We start from the raw sequence: 18160 nt of genomic DNA on the forward strand, positions 1-18160 counted from the left end.
TGGCTATTAAGCTCTCACCAACCTTACTTTAACTAATTTTAGTACTTCACAGCTGCAGTCAGGCAGCAGGAGCCAAAGGCAGCATCACAAGTGTTTGGCTGAACAGAGGTCTGCCTCTCTACTTGGCCGTTCTTGACCGAAGGATAATCAATCACTGATAAAATTATTTGTACACTGTTTGGGCTGAAAGTCCTGAAATTAAGTACATAGCCAGTCAAGTTCTTGCTTCTTACTCTCTTTAACAGTACATACCCTCATATGAAGTAAAATACACGCACATAGCTAGACGAGGTGACAGTGAGGTGGATCGAGAGCTGGCTGAGTGACAGAACCCAGAGGGTTGTGATCAGCGGCACAGAGTCCAGTTGGAGGCCTGTAACGAGTGGTGTCCCTCAGGGGTCAATACTTGGACCAATTTTGTTCAATATATTCATTAATGACCTAGATGAGGGGACAGAGTGTATCCTCAGCAAGTTTGCTGATGATACCAAGCTGGGAGGGGTGGCCGACACTCCAGAGGGCCGTGCTGCCATCCAGCGTGACCTGGACAGGCTGGAGAGCTGGGCAGGGAAGAACCTAATGAGGTTCAACAAAAGCAAGTGTAGGGTCCTGCAGCTGGGAAGGAAGAATGCCAAACACCAGTATAGGTTAGGGGCGGACATGCTGGGAAGCAGCTCTGAGGAGAAGGACCTGGGGGTCCTGGTAGACAGCAAATTATCCATGAGCCAGCAGTGTGCCCTTGTCGCCAAGAAGGCCAATGGCATCCTGGGCTGCATAGGGAAGACTGTGGCCAGTAGGTCGAGGGAGGTCATTCTTCCCCTCTACTCTGCACTGGTGAGGCCACAACTGGAGTACTGTGTCCAGTTTTGGGCTCCCCAGTTCAAGAGGGACAGGGAACTACTGGAGCGAGTCCAGCGTAGGGCAACCAAGATGATTGTGGGACTGGAGCACCTCCCTTATGAGGAAAGGCTGAAAGAGCTGGGACTCTTTAGCCTGGAGAAGAGAAGGTTGAGGGGGGACCTGATTAATGTTTACAAGTACCTAAAGGGTGGGTTTAAGGAGGACGGAGCCAGGCTCTTTTCAATGGTTCCCAGCGACAGGACAAGGGGCAATGGGCACAAGCTAGAACATAGGAAGTTCCGTTCAAATACACGGAAAAACTTCTTTACAGTGAGGGTGACAGAGCACTGGAACAGGCTGCCCAGGGAGGTTGTGGAGTCCCCTTCTCTGGAGATTTTCAAGACCCGCCTGGATGCAACCCTGAGGGATGTGCTTTAGGCAACCCTGCTCTAGCAGGGGAGTTGGACTAGATGATCTCTAGAGGTCCCTTCCAACTCTGAAGATTCCGTGATTCCGTGATAGCAGAAGTGTTCTTACTGAAGGTTTCTGCAGCACAAAGTCAGGCTTTGATTAAAGCCACTGCGTGCTAACTCCGAACAGAGAAATAGGACAGCTGGCACCTAATAAACAGAAGAAAAAACATTCCATCTTCTTTCCTTCTGAAGTCCGCACTACTGGCTTTGCCCAAGATTAGACACATCAGCCATCATTACAGTAAAAAGAATATTTTAGAAGTTTAACATTTTTAAAACCAGTCTATTTAATTCCCTTCAAACAGTTATATGCCTACAGCACCTTTTGTATGAAGATATGTAGTACTTTCATGTATCAGCTGCTGTCCCTTTCTATTCAGGGAAACATGTATGAAGAATTGGAGTTTAATTAGCTTTATTGTAAAGATTGAGTCCAGAATCAGCTGATGGTGTTTCTCATTTAAAAAAAAAAAAAAGTAAACCAAAATAAAACAACTGCCATAGACAGAAAAGACAAGCTGTGCTTTTCAAGATTCTAACCTCTAACACACAGAAGTCAGTTTGCAGAAGTGGGGGCCGATCCAGGAGATGCATTTCTAATACAAGCACAAAGCTACCTTTCCTGTGCTGCCACTACTTTTGCTACGAAGATCAGATAAACAGCAACATAGTCCTTAACATCTGTGTTCTTTGTTATAGGGTCAAGTTTGATAACATTTGCTCTTTTATGTCAACATTTCTGCTGCTAAAATAAGGCTGTGTGTGATACTTCTGCCCACCATAACAGTGAAGCAAGTTATTCAGCTCTTCAGATGAGAAGTGAGCGTTCAGACTGCAACTCATGATTTTTCAGCAGAAAGACATATTCCTGCAGTGCTGTGTTTGAGAGCCAGCCAGCCAGGGATGCAAGAACTTTGAGGTACCACTCAGAGCCAGTCCTCCCTTTTGGCGGCAAACACAGGAAGCTGTTTTATGATAGTTTTCTTTAAAGTTCCTCCAGTGAAGTTCAATTAAACCGGAGACATATCTAAGATTGTTACTGATAAAATGTAGTTTTATTAAATTATAAATTCCGTAACAAAAACGAGACAGATCAAGAAAGACCTCAAAAACAAAACTACAAGGACTAGATGGCAAAGCCAGTGAAAATGCCATGAAGAGTGTAAAGGTAAGAATTTGCAACAAAAGTTAACAGCATTTTTACATTTCCATTGAAGGAAGGTAAATGATTGCTCTTGTCTAGTAAAAACACATTTTAACTCCAAACTCACATCTATTTTCTCACATTAAATTAAGCATCCTGCTCACACCCAACATCTTGCCTGCTCCCACATTGCTTTAGTGTTCTTTTCATACATCAATCCATGCAGAAAGTAGTAAGACACTTAATGCAACAGTCAGATAATGAAGACAATTCAAGTTGTACAGTAGATACACATTGGCCAAAAAGGGATCGAGTATCTCCAAGGGGAAAATGCTACAAAATAAACACAAGACATTTTCAAGAAAACTGGGTATTGCTAAACAGCTTTCAAACCATTAGCAGGACAACCCAGTTTCCTACAGTTAGAGTCTTCCAGCTGAGACATGTTAAGAGACTTAAGTTAAACAGGCCAAAATCTGTTTCTCCCCTTCACCCCACCCTCCCACCAAACACACTGCTAGGTTTGAGTGCAATGCCAACGTGGACAGAAAATTTACAGGTACAGGACTGAGTTTTTATTCGCATGGCTCTAGATTTAAACTTCAGTGACTGTGCACTGTCCATCTGGCCTTCTAGATCTTACGCTTGTGTTGACCACCCCGCCCCCTGCCACTGGTCTATCTGCTCCTGACTGGCTCGCATTCGCGTTCAAGTGTCTCTGCTGGACAGAGGACGGGCGTTGCTGAAGGTGGGCAGACACATCCTCGCTATCGCTGCTAGCATCCGATTCGGTCTCCTCCACAGAGGTGTCAGGGGCTGGCACCCTACCAGAAGATGATGATTCGTGGTCTTCTTCTCCCTCTCCTCTATGACTCCTTTCAGCCATACTGTCTGCATTTATTTGTAAGTGGGCAAAAGAGTTCTCAAGAGAATTGCTTGCATCAGGTGATGGCGTTGAAGGACTCACCAGCTGACCATCTAGTGAGGGCAGGGGCCTAGCAGAAATGGATGCTAGCGCCTGCACAGCTGCGGCCCCCGGAGCGGGCGTGCTGTCTGCGCCGTCAGCAGAGCTCTCTCTTGCCAGGTTGACAGTGTTAGCGTCACAGTCCAACCTCAGCCCAGCCACTCCCTTCTTTGGTATATCTATTATGTCCCGTTTTATTTTTCTGCGGCGTCCGTGCTCATTTCTCCTATACTGAACCATATTTTCAAGATCTGCTACGTACAAAAACCCAGCGATTAGCATTTCAGTGCTCTTTTTACCCTTGGAAAAGGCATCTTCCAGCTCTCTGCTGGTACGTTCATCATACTGCCACCAACCATTTCTACCTTCGTAGTACCAGGCATATTCTCCATTGCCTCTGCTTGCCGCTTTGAGTTCTTCTGGTGACAATAAGGTTGGCTTGTCAAGAAAATCCTCTGGAATCTCCTGCCGGCAGAGTGCACATCGTTTCCCAAGCCAAGAAGCTCCCTTCACACACAGATAGCAGAAAACGTGTTTACAAGGCAGACTTACTGGATGGACACACGTTTGCAGACAGATAGCACATTCGGGGACTGTCAGGGAAGGTGCTGCGTTAGCACACGACTCATTTGTCTTCCTGTTTGTGGGAAGCATGTTGATCGAATGATCTATTTCGCCACAGCCAGCCATCCTGCAGAGGATCAAAGATAGATTTAAATCAGTTTATTGCATCAACCTAAACCGGCACCTTACATGACCTTTGACCTCAACATCCACAGAATGAGATGCTTACCCTAAATTAAGGTAAGGTATCATTTTCGAAGCTCAGCTAAAAGAAACTGACAGGTTAACATTCTGCTTCCTGAGCTGACAGACTAAATTAGTACTGGGAGAATTTCTTTTGCTAATCACCAATCTTTATCTGTTTCATTTTCATGCCAAGTTAGAAAACAAATTTTGGAATTTCCTCTGTTCTCTCTGAAGTAAGTGCTGGTTAATGAACCTCCAGCCAGCCAGTTACTGTGGAGCCTCCTCAGGAAATTTAAAGAAGCTACAATTCTTTCCTCAAGAGGTGATCTAGCTGCAAACATTGACCTTAAAACAGTCTCTCTTCACGGTATTGGTGATCATCCATTTGATTAAGGGATTGCCTGAACAGTACCTCAGGCTACGTTTCCACAGTGGAAAATACGTCTGGCAGCAGCACCCAGCTGAAGTATTCCCCCACTCGGTTTCTTAGTCCCTATGCACCACTGAACACCATCCCTCAGACTGGGCTCACAACAACCACAGTGCTGCAGAAAGAACCAGATTTGAAAACTAAGGTGGCTTTTTCAAAAGTTACCCTGTATTTCTTTTTCCTAACGACCAAGTGATATAGCTGAGTGCATCTCAAAAGCAATCGTTGCAGCCCAGCAGAAGGAGCAGTATATCACAGAAGACACACAACCAGGATTTGATTGGTTTGTGAAGTCATTGCCTCTGCCTTCTCTGGCCATATCTTATCTCTGTCATTAAAAATGATTTTTGTAGCAACTGTAAGAGAGCAGGGAATGCAAAACTGTGTCAATTTAGCATTGCGTAGGATTTCAGTAGTTGAAAAATTCTAGCCTAAATATGCAAATGCCTTGTCAACTACATTTTTGCCATGGCAATCTTCCACAGTCTGTTTCATGGTAATTTCCCTTTTATGTTCTTATTTATTAGCAATCAAAACCAAACACCAGGTATCAAATGAGGGAGGAGAATGGGCTTTGGGGGATGGGATCTAAAAAGGTGCCTTTTTCATTCAAATCCCCAAGGAACTTTGAGGCATAGGACTAATATTCAGCAAAACAGCCTTTCAGTGAAACTAGTCTTTGTTGTACAAGCAGCTAGGAATAGTTAATGCAAAACTATCACAGGCATGTGGGCCAAAAGGGACCTTTAGAGGTCATGTAGTCCCATCTCCTGCTCCTCATGGCACTACCACCACTAGACCAGATCAGCTGTACTTTTGTCTAGCTGAGTTTTTTTGAAACCTGCAACGATGGAGATACCACAACCTCCCAACCTCCCCAGACAGCCTGTTCTAGTGTTAGAGACATTTCCAGCAGACTGCGTTACCTCAGGAGAAAATGCCTAGTGCTGCTGTAAAAGCCTTCACCGCTTTAAACATCTTATGAGTACATGCTGGGATTAAAAAAACAAAACAAAAAAAAAAGATTTAGGCTTTAGTATCTGTATTTAGCTTCACAGTAACATGTAAGTGCTATTTACTTAAAAATGTATTTCTGTATGCTGTCTGTTCCCTTCTATCACTGTAATTTCCTCTTGGAAGACCAATGCCTCTTTAATCCCATTTTTTTTTATCAGATCATTCTTTTAAAAGCTCTATAGCTCAAATATTTTTTCCTAAAGTAGCACATAATTGTATCTACCTATGTTTCAGTTTCGTATCTGAATTTCTTTCTCTGAGATTAAAGACAAATCTGCATACCAGTTCTTAAATCAGCATGCCAGATAGAGACACAGCATTACCTACCACCAGATAACTGTCTTTTTACTGTACAGTACACATCTATCTGAGAGATCCATGCTAACATTGTTGTGAACAAGTTGCTTTCTGGGAGTCTCACTCTTGAGGTTATATTTTGCAACAGATTTTCACACCAAAACTAGGGGTTTAGAGTGAGAAACTCATTAGAAAAAAGGGGAGAAGAAAAGCTATTGAGACTTCAGAATACCCACAAATACAACCCAACCAGTATCTCACAACAGAAGAGCTGAAAGAGAAATCCATGTATTGATTAATGTGCGCTAACCATGGGTGAAGTAAAGGATCTGAATTTTCAAGTGCTCCCACCCACAATGAGATACTATTGTGCAAAAAGGCATGGCAGTAGAGATTTTTACTTCCATGCTACAGTTTTACAAAAGGCTCCTTCTTCCTGAATACACTTTATAAGGTTATACTTTTCAGAGTCAAAGATTAAAACAACATGTAGATAAGTAACTTCTATACAAGTCACGTATCATAATTAAGATTTTGGAGGAGATTAAAATGCAATGCTGTAATTAAAAATGCAATGCATTTTGACATATCAAATTCCGATACCATGAGCTAACTTATTCATAACCTAAAAGCAGAGTGAAAGTTCTCACCTGTTCACCAAAAGCACAAAAATGCAAACAGCTGAACTGTGCTCAATAGGTCACCCATCAATGTGAGGGTTCTTTGACTCTTACTATATCAAGACAATAATGCAGGATATGAAAAGAAAGGAGCAAATGCCTTATCTTTAAATTCCTATGTGATTTTTAATGCTCAGAGGAAAATGTGATGTGTAAAATGAATACAGCTGGAGGAATAAACCCTTATCTCTAAGCAAGCGCTACCCAGCAACATAAAACTCTTAAAAGATAAGCACAACTGCACTTGCATGTGCTCAGAATGCAGGACAATTATGCACTTCAAGATTCGTATCAACTAAACTGAGGCTGTCTCACTTTTTATTTTTAAAGGAAGATCCTAATTAATCCCTTTTTGTTTACCTTTTTAAGTATCAAATCTAGGTCGTAGAGAGTATTTATAAGCTGGTATGAGAACGTACATGTAGATTCTTATTGAAAAAGTAATCCTTCAGAAAGGAGGAAAGACATCTAGGACTGCTATTCTGCTACATTATGGCTGTGGAAGCACTTCCATTGCAACTTCATGGTATTAAGAACTAAACAAAACTGACCGCAGAATATTTTTCCTGAAGTTAAGAGTAATATTTCATAACAACGTTTAATCAAAACCGACTTCATATTAGAACTGTTATCAAACAGTAAAGCTCTGGGTTTTGGAGGGTTGGGTTCCCTTAATTCACTTATGGCAACAGGGAAAATTACATTCTTGAATAGGGAGACTAAAAATTAATCAAACTGAAAGACAAGTTCTAAAAATTATTTTATCTGAAGTAGTTAGATCCTCAGTTCATGTATAAATAAGGGAAAAATAAGCATCTGAACACTGCATTTTAACATAAATACGGCCTAAAGCCAACCTAGAAGCAGCTAGTCCAAAATCTTGTCAGATCCCACCTCTCTATTATCCTTTTGTGGGGGTTTTTTGTTTGGTTTTTTTTTTGTTGTTTTTTTAATACTAAAACGTATTTAATCTGTAAGCTTAGGATGCACAGCCTAGAGCACCTTCATCAACACACCAAGTATGGAAGAGGTGATGTACAAAATCTATATGAAAAAGCCCTGGGCCTTCTAGGACTCTACTGAAGAAAAAGTAAATTCCCACAAAAGCACCTCAAAACTGAGTAGTTTTTCAAACTCCAGGTCAAATTCTAGCTGCAACTAAGCAGTCTGTCAAGGAGATGACATGTATAAGTCCATTAACAAAACAAGAGCTTACTTTTTCTGAATAATTCCTACTGGAGCATGCCACAAGACTAAAATGTCCTCTCTTCAGATGTCTCCAGCTAGGATGGCAGGTCCTCTTTCCCAAGGCTGGCTCATTCCTTACTTGTCCTGCCCAATGGTACGCTACGGTGTTTCAGCTTCTCTGCAAACTAATGGAAAGCAAATAATATCACCATTACAATGTTGTAGTACAGAGGTATGAGCAAGCAAAATACAATGCCACGGTCCTGTTAGAGACAAGACATTACTATGCTTTCATTGACCTGATTTTCACAAAAAATATCATCAGAATTCTGTTTTATTTTTTTGCAATAATCAATTTTAGCCCACAGCTTTGATGTTAATTATTTTGATGTCTGACTTAAGCAAAGTATCTTTTTCTAAAGTATTACAAAAGGCAATTATCTTTAACTATAAGTTAATGGCTCATTTCCATAAAGTGACCACGTACACAAAAGGAGAAACCAAAATTAGGAGCACGTTATGCATATGCAAAATTAACCTCTAATAAATGACTCCTTATATTCAGAGAGTTTAAAAAGCCACAACACCTTCCTAAACCTGTTTATAAAACCATCCATATCGTATCGTTCCAAAGGACTACCTGGGCTTGTATCTTGTCTCTTAACAGGGGCTAGTGTCAGATGTTTGAGGAGAAAACAGTGCATGCAAACAGCTGATTTCCCTTAGGTCCTCTCCATATTTCAAGCAGTCTGTAGCTCAGAGCCTTGCATCCTTGTCCCCTTTTTCAGAGTCCACATGCATTCATTTCATGAATGAACCTCAGAACTCTTCAGCACATTTTTTTCTTAATGAGTCTACATATGTATGTCCTCATACTAGCTTATAAACAAACTCTATGACCTAGATTTGATGCTTAACAAGGTAAACAAAAAAAGGATTAATTAGAACCTTCCTTTATTTCTTGAGAAAGTGCTGTGAGGTTCATTCATGTAATGAATGCGTGTGGTCTCTGAAAAAGGGGACAAAGACACAACTCAGCCTCCACACCTCTGAGGTAATATACCTCTCTCCAGGCTAGCAGGTAATGTCAGTCACAATATATTTTATGTATGTCACCAACCAGAATCTGAGCTAAGCCATTTCACAAATACATAATAATCACTGGAAACCAGTGAGTGTCTAACAAATACCTAAATAACTCTACCATAGGGAAGCAGGAATCTGCAAACTCAGAGAAGGCAGGAGGACCATCAAGATTTCACTGTTGCATCCTCACACCCTAACCAGGAAGGTCTTGGCCTAAAATAGTCACCCTTAGTTACAGAAAGTAGTTGGGAATCCTCTGTAAAAAGACTGATGAGCCATAGGGTTATATCTTCTTTCTGGGCTGTAGCTTTCAAGATGATTTTTAAGCATTTTGAACCACAATTTCCAGTTGCTGCAAAATACAGGAATGATCTGATGCAGACCCAAGAATGTCACAGCTTGGATTTCAATTTGCTCAAGGAAAGAATCATTTCAGTATAAATACAGTGCAGATCAGACATGTACAGAGTCAAGTAAAGTCAAGGAGTGGTAAGTCCCTTGAAAGAACATGGAGCATTTAGTATTATAGTATTCTGTGTTATAGTCCTTCATCGAAGGATTGAACATTTATCATTAACAACATCAGAGTGAAACGTTCAGAGAACTTCAGTATAAGACACATTACTCAACTATGTTATTTTCTTTATAGCTGAGCTCCAAGTAACATTCTGTGCAGCTATTTTTAGAAAGAGCTCCTGAGGAAAAATGCGAAAATTAACAAGCTTATCCACACCTTTTCTCCCCTCATGGTTCTAGCAGCTTCCCCTTTCTTCACACATCAATCTCAAACCAAGAGCTGCAATTGCATTAAAATTTTGGCTCTACTAATCCACTCAGACAAGATACTATGTTTGCTACGATCAAAGGGACAGTTGCAACACGCTTGATGCTGTGGGTGTGGTGTTCAGGTCTTCATCTTAGGAGCTGGCTTTCTGTTACTTCTGTAGGTAGCACTGAAGCCTTTTATCTACTACCTCTCGCAATCCACTATTAGAGGTAGCACATCATAAACCCAGATCTTATGTGGAGATGGGAGAAAAAGGTTGGGTCAGTTCTGACAGATTTCTTAGGAAATAAAAAAATATATGCACGTATCCAAGGTATGTAATTATACCTAGAAGAATCCAATTAGGGCATAATTATAGGATTATGGTAAGGCAACTTTCTAATTGCTGCATAGCTTTTAAAAAGAACTAGTTCACAAACTGACTTCATGTAACCTCTATATTTCATGACATTGTTATTTATTTAATAAGCCAGTCTTGAAAATCTTACTAAACGGGATAAAAGACACTTGTGGTAACTTACACACACACCCTTTCCTGGATGATGATGACTCCTTTAAAGTCAAGTGGGTAAGGGCCATGTTCTAAACTTAGCAATTAATCTTCTATGCTAGCAAAGCACGTAGTATGAGGAGTTACGCTATCTGCAGCAACCTGCAAGAATCCCTTCCTTCTGCACACTCATTAAATCCATGCATCCTATCACACACTGATTTTGAGACTTACATTCAAGATGCAACAGATAAAAGGACAACCCCACTGACCAGGAAAAAGAATTTAAACTGGGCAACATCCCCGCCCAAACTGAGGCTCAGCCACCATTTAACCGCTCTCTCTGTCCCCTTGAAAGTCTCTCAGGATGCTGGCTGGGAGAAGTCACAACTGCTTCTTCCACCCAACTTTAAGACATTGACGTAGTGGACTTCCTACCAGACCGACCTCCCAAAAATGATTTCAAGTTCTCCTTAAGAAAAATTTCAAGCTTTTACTAGACCAAGATGGAATGAAATAATTTCTTGTTCCCAGTGGATTCCCAGCAAACTATCAGACCAAACACAATTTTTTCCACTTTTCCACTTCTTTGGAGAAGACAGTAACTTACATATTTAAGAAGCCAGCTCTAGATGTCGATGAAGTGTTACCTACATTCTTAAGAAGTCTTTTCTGTAACTAAAAGCTTAGCTTTTTTAAAACAAACAAGCATAAATCATTGATAAATTCAACTAACACCAGCTCCTAACCAAACCAGCCAAAGACTATTATTTGAGTCCTACCCCAAATGACACATGATCTCACAAATTCTGCAGCTCTGTACACATTACTCTAAAATATCTATCACAAATTCACCATTTCCCCCCTCCCCGCCATAGGTTGAAAACTCAACCGCTACAGCATTACTTCAAAAGAGTAAATATTCTTCTGTAATTAAATACTTGGGATTTTTCCATCAAGCTCCCTAACTCGTAGCTCAGTTATTGGGGGAAGGGGGAGGAGGGGAAAAAGCATCACAGATTTCTGCCCTTCCCTACAAGCCACCACAAACCAAACGCTGTGGGAAAAAAGAAGGAAGGTGGCTGGCTTTTTAAATAGGAAAAATCACTCTCCTGTCTGAAGGTCCGCTACTGTCAGTATAGTATTGGCTCAAGGTACTGAGCCTATTGGGTATTTTTTTAAACTGTCCCTGGCACTGGATAGCACAACAGATAAATAACCTCACTGTTTCCTGTTACCTACTTTTCTGTATCTGTTTCTTAAATTTAGAATATCTTCAGGAATTGCCAAATGCAATGAGGCTTCAAGTTGCCTGTCATTCCTTATCCTTTGCTATTGCACATTTATAAAAAAACGAACCCGTATATGTACATTTGGAACTGAAGCACAGAAAAATAGTCGAGTACAGAACAGTCAACCATTTCAGTATTGAACTGCTACATATTAATTCAAAATGAGGTTCTTCTCCTGTGCTACAACTGGAGCGCTGAATTTGAATTTTGAGCATACATCCCATTTCAATTTATTTAACAGAGCAAAATGTTAGTTTTTCACACAAATAAAATGATATTGTGTGGAAAATGAAGCAGAAACTGGTTCATCTGAAGTTATCAATGTTAGAAACAGAAAGTAAGTACAGGAACATCTCTTCATATATATATAGACTTGATTAGCATGCACAGAAGAGAGGAAAAAAAAAAATCGATTTCAACAAAAAGACTTTTCCCCCACCAATTCCAGCAGTCTGCTCTTCAATAGCCTTTAAAAATACTGCACTTCCAGCTCTCTAAATAAACGACAGTTCAATTAGATCTAAATTGATGCAGTATATTTTGAAGGAAACAAGAAGAACAGAACTTTTCCTTTCACTCAGTACAGATTCTGCATTACAGCAATTGAAACAATTGGTACTTTGATTCGCTTGGAAAGAAACCACGGTATTAACCACACAAGACTATAAAGCACGTTCTTGCAAACATTCAATATTTAAGATTCACTCAAAATGACCAAATCAATATTCAGATTTCACTGTGTCTTCAATACTATTACAAACTGTAATTTTTGGTAGTGCATTTTCAGAGATGCTTTAAGAACTATTTTTAAATAGCCCGCTGTCCGCAGGCAGCAGCTAACAAAGTCACAGGACCGTATTTTTAGCGTTACAATCTGACAAAAGCAGAGCTCTACTCCCTGTAATTACTGAGTGTATGCTCGCATACTACACCTCCAGTAACAAAACCTACAGCATTTCTAGTTTATATCACTGAAAATTTATACTAGGATTTTAAACCCCCACACCTTTATTTGGTTTTAACTATTTCACCATTCTGATTATCGGTTTGTTGCTGGTTGGGTTTTTTTGTATGAAAAACTCGTATTTACTAAATACTTTGTAATAATTTTTCAGTGGTGGCAATATGTACTGCACCAAAAGCCGGACCTATTTCCGTGTCCCATTTTACCGTGCTGAAGGGACACAATCCCAACACTTGAGCCGAAACCACTGAGCACAAAGAAACACAAGCACTTCCATGAAAAAAAACAAACAAAAACCAAACAACACCAAAAACCACCAGTTACTTCTTTTTACGTGCTTTGCTCTGCGCTCCCGTGCCTGCCTGTAGGACTGCCCTGCCAGGCTGACACCGCTCCTTACCAGCCACCAAAGTGACATTTTGAAAGGCAAGTGACAACCCGCAGGGACTCCTTTTGAAGCATCTCAGCACACCGGTGCGAGAATCACGTCTCCTCGGGGGACTCCGCCACGCGTGACGAGGCCACAGCGAACGCTCCTGACCTATTTCACCACACAACGCAACGAAACCCGGAGATGCGGGCCCCGGCCCGCCGCACCGCCCGCACCCTCCTTCCGCACGGGACGCCGCCTCTCTCGGAGGCGAAGCCCCGCCGGCAGCAGGAGGGACCCGGGCCCGGCCGAGGGGACCCGGCGGGGACGGGCAGGCTCGCCCCGGAGCCCGGTCCCGGCTCTCCCCTCCCAGCACGGCGGGGGCGGGGGCCGGGCCTGCCCGCTGGGGCAGCGGGGCGGCCGGCAGCGCCCTGCGCCGCCGCGGCCCCGACACCATCACGTGACCCCGCGGGCGGGGCGGCGGTGGGTGATTTCCCCCAGCCGCCGCCGCCGCCAAAACAATAACGGGCACCCGGCCGTCCGCTGGGCCTGCCGCCCCTCAGCGCGGCCGAGGCGCCGCGGCAGGACTGCTCCGCGCCCCGCCGCTCGCCGGCCTTTTGTTCTGGGCACCCACCCGCACGGTGAGGCCTCCGCTCCCCACCGCCGCCACAGCCGGCGGAGGAGGGGGGGGGGGGGGGCAGCCTCGGGCGGCGGTGGAAGAGGGGCGCTGCTGGAGCGACCGTTGGTGGCGGCCTCCTCTTCCTCCTCCTACCATCCCCTTTCCTCCCCGGCGGCGCCGCCATAGTCCCCGCCGCTCAGCACTCACCCGCCGGACCGGCCGGCTCGCGCCGCTCCGGCCGCTCCGCCCGCACCTGCCGCCTCCTTCGGCCCCGCCGCCGGGACAGCGGGACGCGCCGACGTCACGCGCGGGACGGAACGTTTGGGGCGGGGGGGGGGCCGAACGCGCCACTGTGACGCGGCGGAGGGGGTGGGGTGAGTTCACCGCGGGGAGGGCCGCGCGCGCGCGGGTGTGACGCCGCTGCGTGACGTCGCCTCGCGCCGTCCCGTCCTCGCGGCGGCGCCGCCGCTGCCGCCATGGCGCCGGGGACTGCAGTGCCTAGGCTAGCGGGGAGGGGGCCGCTCCCGGGCGGCTGCGGCCCCTCCGAGCAGCCCGTGGTGGTGGGGCCGGCGAGGTACCTGGGACTGGGGGGAGCACCGCGCCCGGCCCGGCCCGGCCTTCCCGGGGCCCCTGCTCAGGTAGAAGCCCCCTCCCTCGGAGAGCAAAGGTGTGGAAGGGTGGGAGCCCCTCAGCACAGGAAAGACATGGACCTGTTGGAGCAAGTCCAGCGGAGGGCCACGAAAATGATCAGCGGGCTGGAGCACCTCTCCTGTGAGGACAGGCTGAGAGAGTTGGGGTTGTTCAGCCTGGAGAAGAAAAGGCTCCGGGGAGACCTTATTGCAGCCTTCAGTACCTAAAGGGGGCCTACAGGAAGGATGGGGAGGGACTTTTTACAAGGGCAGGTAGTGATAGGATGAGGGGTAATGACTTCAAACTGGAAGAGGGTAGACTTAGATATCGGGAAGAAATTTATCACAATGAGGGTGGTGAGGCACTAGAACAGGTTGCCCAGAGAGGTGGTAGATGCCCCATCCCTGGAAGTGTTCAAGGCCAGGCTGGATGGGGCTTTGAGCAGCCTGGTCTAGTGGGAGGTGTCCCTGCCCATGGCAGGGAATTTGTAACTAGATGATCTTTAGCGTCCCTTCCAACGTAGGCCACTCTATGGGTCTATGATTTCCTGGAGCTTTCTGCATAGAAAGTAGACGGGCATGCTTCCTTGAGGTTTGTCAATTGTCATGGCATTGGTGACCCAGGCAGGTGACAGGGCTGGGGGAAAATGAACTGGCACAGCTCCATTACGCTTGATTGAAGGCGGATTGCAGGTGTAACTGCCCACCGATGAGCCCAGAGAGTAGAACCAGCAGGAGACAAGAAGGGTTGCCGGCCTTTCCAGGAGCACATCTTGTGGCTCATTTGCTGGAAGATTTTAACGGCGTGGCAGCCTGGCAAAGTCACTGCTCCAACTTAACCAGGCCAGTGACTTGTGCCACTGTACGCTGCCCAGCTGTGTTTGGGTGGCTGGTGGAGGGCTGGTTGCTTCAGTGGCCTCCCACAGGTGGAGATGGACCTGGGCACGACCCAGGTGTAGCTGCAGGGGCTCGTACTGTCCCAAAGCTGATCTACTCTCTTTGAGATGGGGTGCGGGGAGGAGGCTTGTGTTGCCCGCTGTTGTCAGAAACAATTGAAAAGTCTGCTGTATTAATTCTTGAATAAACCAGGGTGGGAAACAATAATCCATGCGTCATTTAAGATGGAATGATAATCATTTAGATGGGGGAAGAGGGGCTGTGTGTCTGGGTACTCATTGCACATCAATGGAAAACAAAATGTTTCAACATGACTAAACGTGCAAATTGTCTAGTCAAGGGCTTGATAGACCTAGAGGTCCTGTTGTCTGCTCTTCTTGGTATTTTAACACCCAGAAATCATGAGCATCAGAGAACATTAAAGATCAAAAATCTATGAATACTAAAATCTAAATGTGAACAGGAATACTAAAACAAATGCATTTGGTTAAACCACTGACTTTTTCTAAAAAATCTAGAAGAGCCTACCCGTAATTAGCACTGGTTTTAACAAATGTGACATGATGGCATCCAAGGACAAACATTTACATGGCAACCTCTACGGCTATTTAAAGAGATTTGTGTGAGGCTGAGTCAAAGAATAGAGATTAGAGAAAAGGAAAGGTCCCTTACTGTCAGTGTGTGTTCAGCAACAATAGGCTTAATCCTTTACTGAACCAGACCTTGATCCTGTTGAAGCTATTGAGGCCAAATTCCTGTCGGTTTTGGTTAGAATCTGACCTAAAAAAAGAAAGCAGGCCTGGGCTCTTAAGAGATCTAAAGAGTTCATGCAAAGCTACTCTCAGTGTGTGCAGCTTCGTAATAGAAGCAGCACATTGGAAAACTGTTCTTTGTAAAAAAAGAAGTCCATGGCTGTGTTTGGACAGGTTTGTGATTGTTCACTGTAGCTGCAGGTCGACTGAGAAAATGCACTAGAGAAGGCAAGATTTTATTCTACACTCCATGAGTTACGGAGCAAACACGGCAGTTAAAGGGAATATCGGACAGTGCCAAAGCTAGTAACCAAGGGATTAAATGGATTGCACTTTACTGGACTAAAGAAATAAGGAGCAAAAGGTATCTAGTTGAATAGATTGGAATAAGGGGATCAGAAATTATCTGCTTAAATTCTAGTAAGATTATACCTTCTAAAATGTTACCTACACTATTATCAATCCTTATTACCAGCTCTTATTTCAGTCAGAATGTGTATTATTTACATATCTCTTTTTTGTTTGTTTGTTTCTATTTTTGGCATGAATCCATCTATTCCAGCAATGGCTTCCTTGACACTTACTAGTTTATACCTTTCTGTTATAATTGAAACCACCTCATTTATAACTTTTCTACCTCTGCTTATTTCACAGTTCTGTTCTCTCCCATGTTTTTCCTTGTTTGTTTTTACTGTTGTCTACAATGTCATCAATCTGTAATGTATGTCTGATGCTTGCCACTAAATTATTAATGAATATAGTGGATTGAAAAGTAAAGAATCACCAGACTAATCCTTAAAAGACACTGCTTTCCCTGTTAAGTGTCTACAGTCCCACCATTAATATTTTGCTGATGCTTTGACAATGGAGAGCTATTAATCCATATTTCAGTGATTCTATTTATAAAACACTTTTTCTGCTTCTTCAAGTGTATGTGATACTATATAAACCTTTGCAGATATGCCAATGTCTTATATTCACCAAGAGCTCAATCTTGGCGCAGTTAAGGAGAGTGGGGAGAAAACCAGTTCCCTTCTGCTGTGCTTTTGAGTCAGTTTATGTCATAGCAGTTTGGGGACTTAGTGTGGAGACCCTCAGAATGGCTGCAGGTTACGCTAGCAGTAAAGGGGTGGATGACAAGTGGTATCATGCTCCTGCTTTCCACACTCCTGCACCTTCAGCAAACTCTCTGTACTGAACAGAGAAGGTGTAGAGTCAGCAATGCGTCCCTCGAGTGTACGTGTACCCTTGGTTCTTCTGTGCTGGCAGCCAGAGGAGGGGATGCAAGTTGATTTACAAAGTGTAAATAAATATATTAAACACAAATCCCGATTGTGTTCCAGTGGCACATTTCTTCCATGAATGCCTGTTGCTTATCACTCACTGTGTTCCTTTTCTCTAAGCTGCTGTAGAATGCAGGATTCACATCTTACACTACCAGATGTCCCTGCTCATTGCAGGGGAGGTTGGAGTAAGTGACCTTTAAAGGTCCCTTCCAACCCAAACTCTTCTATGATTCTGTGATTTTCATTAGTGATAATTTTTTTACCGTCATTGAAGACTAAGATTCACAATTTTTCCAGAATTATTTCTTTTTTTTAAAATGATGCTTATAGTTTTTACAGTCCGTGACACAAGCTTGTCCGTTGTGCTTCAAGTGTTTTGAGTTTGAGCGTGCTAACAGCACAGAGCAGCCTGACAGCCAGTTGGGCTAGCCAGGGACTTCTCTGGCAGTGGGCAACCAACATCAGGCTGCCTCCATCAGTCTCTGGCCCTGGCAGTCCTGGCAAAGAGTGTGAGAGCAGTGCCCAAGACGGTGTCACTGAGACAAAATGACATCCCTTGAAATGCTATTGCAGTTGTTCTGGTGATGTACAAAAGGCAAGTTGATCGACGTGAGTCCAAAGCCTGGTCTTGGGTTTGCAAGTGGCTTTTCATTTTGACTAGCTGGAAACTGTCGAGGTTCGTTGTCTGTCTTAGCAGTCTGCACTTACGGTCCCGCTGTGCTGTAGCTGAACTGATTTCTAGTCACTAATTGTAGATTCAGAACAAAGTATTAAAGCCTGAATTGGCGTCTGAAAGTCCAGCTACTGTACCTCATATAATTTCTGTATTTTGCTTACATAATCTGGATACGTAGCGACCTCTGCCAAATAAGCTGTTACTTAACAGTTTTGGAAGGATTGTGTTGGTTAGTCATAAGAACAATCTCATTTTGCTCTAAAAACAGAAAAGTCGAACCATGCTGAGGAAGGGAAGTGGGAGAAGGGGAGCTGAAGGCGAGTTCTCTTTCTCAGTTCTCTCAATCTGTGACTTTCGCTGGATCTGTACCCATTCTGTCTGTGAACTCCCAGGGAGAGATCCTGATTGTTTTGCTTTCATTTAGTGGCAGTAAAAAATTCCACACAGCATACAAAACAAATTTATTTTATTGCCCCAGTTGGCAGGCAAGGTAAAATTTTCTTCCTCCAATAAGTAAACATTGACTTTT

General features: G+C 43.8%; 1 protein-coding gene across 6 annotated transcripts; it reads right to left on the bottom strand.

Annotated features, from left to right (window-relative positions):
* Window positions 1-2341: 2341 nt before the first annotated feature.
* RNF146 (ring finger protein 146) lies at window positions 2342-13738 on the bottom strand. Of its 6 annotated transcripts, XM_054196016.1 has the most exons (4): window positions 13599-13661; window positions 7812-7968; window positions 4584-4716; window positions 2342-4112 (listed from the first exon to the last, which is right to left on the bottom strand). In XM_054196016.1, the coding sequence occupies exon 4, from the start codon at window positions 4109-4111 to the stop codon at window positions 3053-3055; it is 1059 nt and encodes a 352-aa protein (XP_054051991.1). In that variant the 5' UTR covers window position 4112; window positions 4584-4716; window positions 7812-7968; window positions 13599-13661; the 3' UTR covers window positions 2342-3052. The 6 variants fall into 6 exon arrangements, with proteins under 6 accessions (XP_054051991.1, XP_054051990.1, XP_054051988.1 ...); XM_054196015.1 differs by lacking the exon at window positions 4584-4716 and having other exon boundaries at window positions 13608-13738; XM_054196013.1 differs by lacking the exon at window positions 4584-4716.
* Between the last annotated feature and the right edge of the window lie 4422 nt (window positions 13739-18160).

The sequence above is a fragment of the Rissa tridactyla genome, chromosome 3 (assembly GCF_028500815.1).
Source record: "Rissa tridactyla isolate bRisTri1 chromosome 3, bRisTri1.patW.cur.20221130, whole genome shotgun sequence".
In the NCBI taxonomy this organism is placed as follows: domain Eukaryota; kingdom Metazoa; phylum Chordata; class Aves; order Charadriiformes; family Laridae; genus Rissa; species Rissa tridactyla.

Excerpts from the sequence above, each read along its gene's own strand:
- RNF146 (XM_054196015.1), bottom strand. The coding sequence starts at position 4,111 with ATGGCTGGCTGTGGCGAAATAGATCATTCGATCAACATGCTTCCCACA.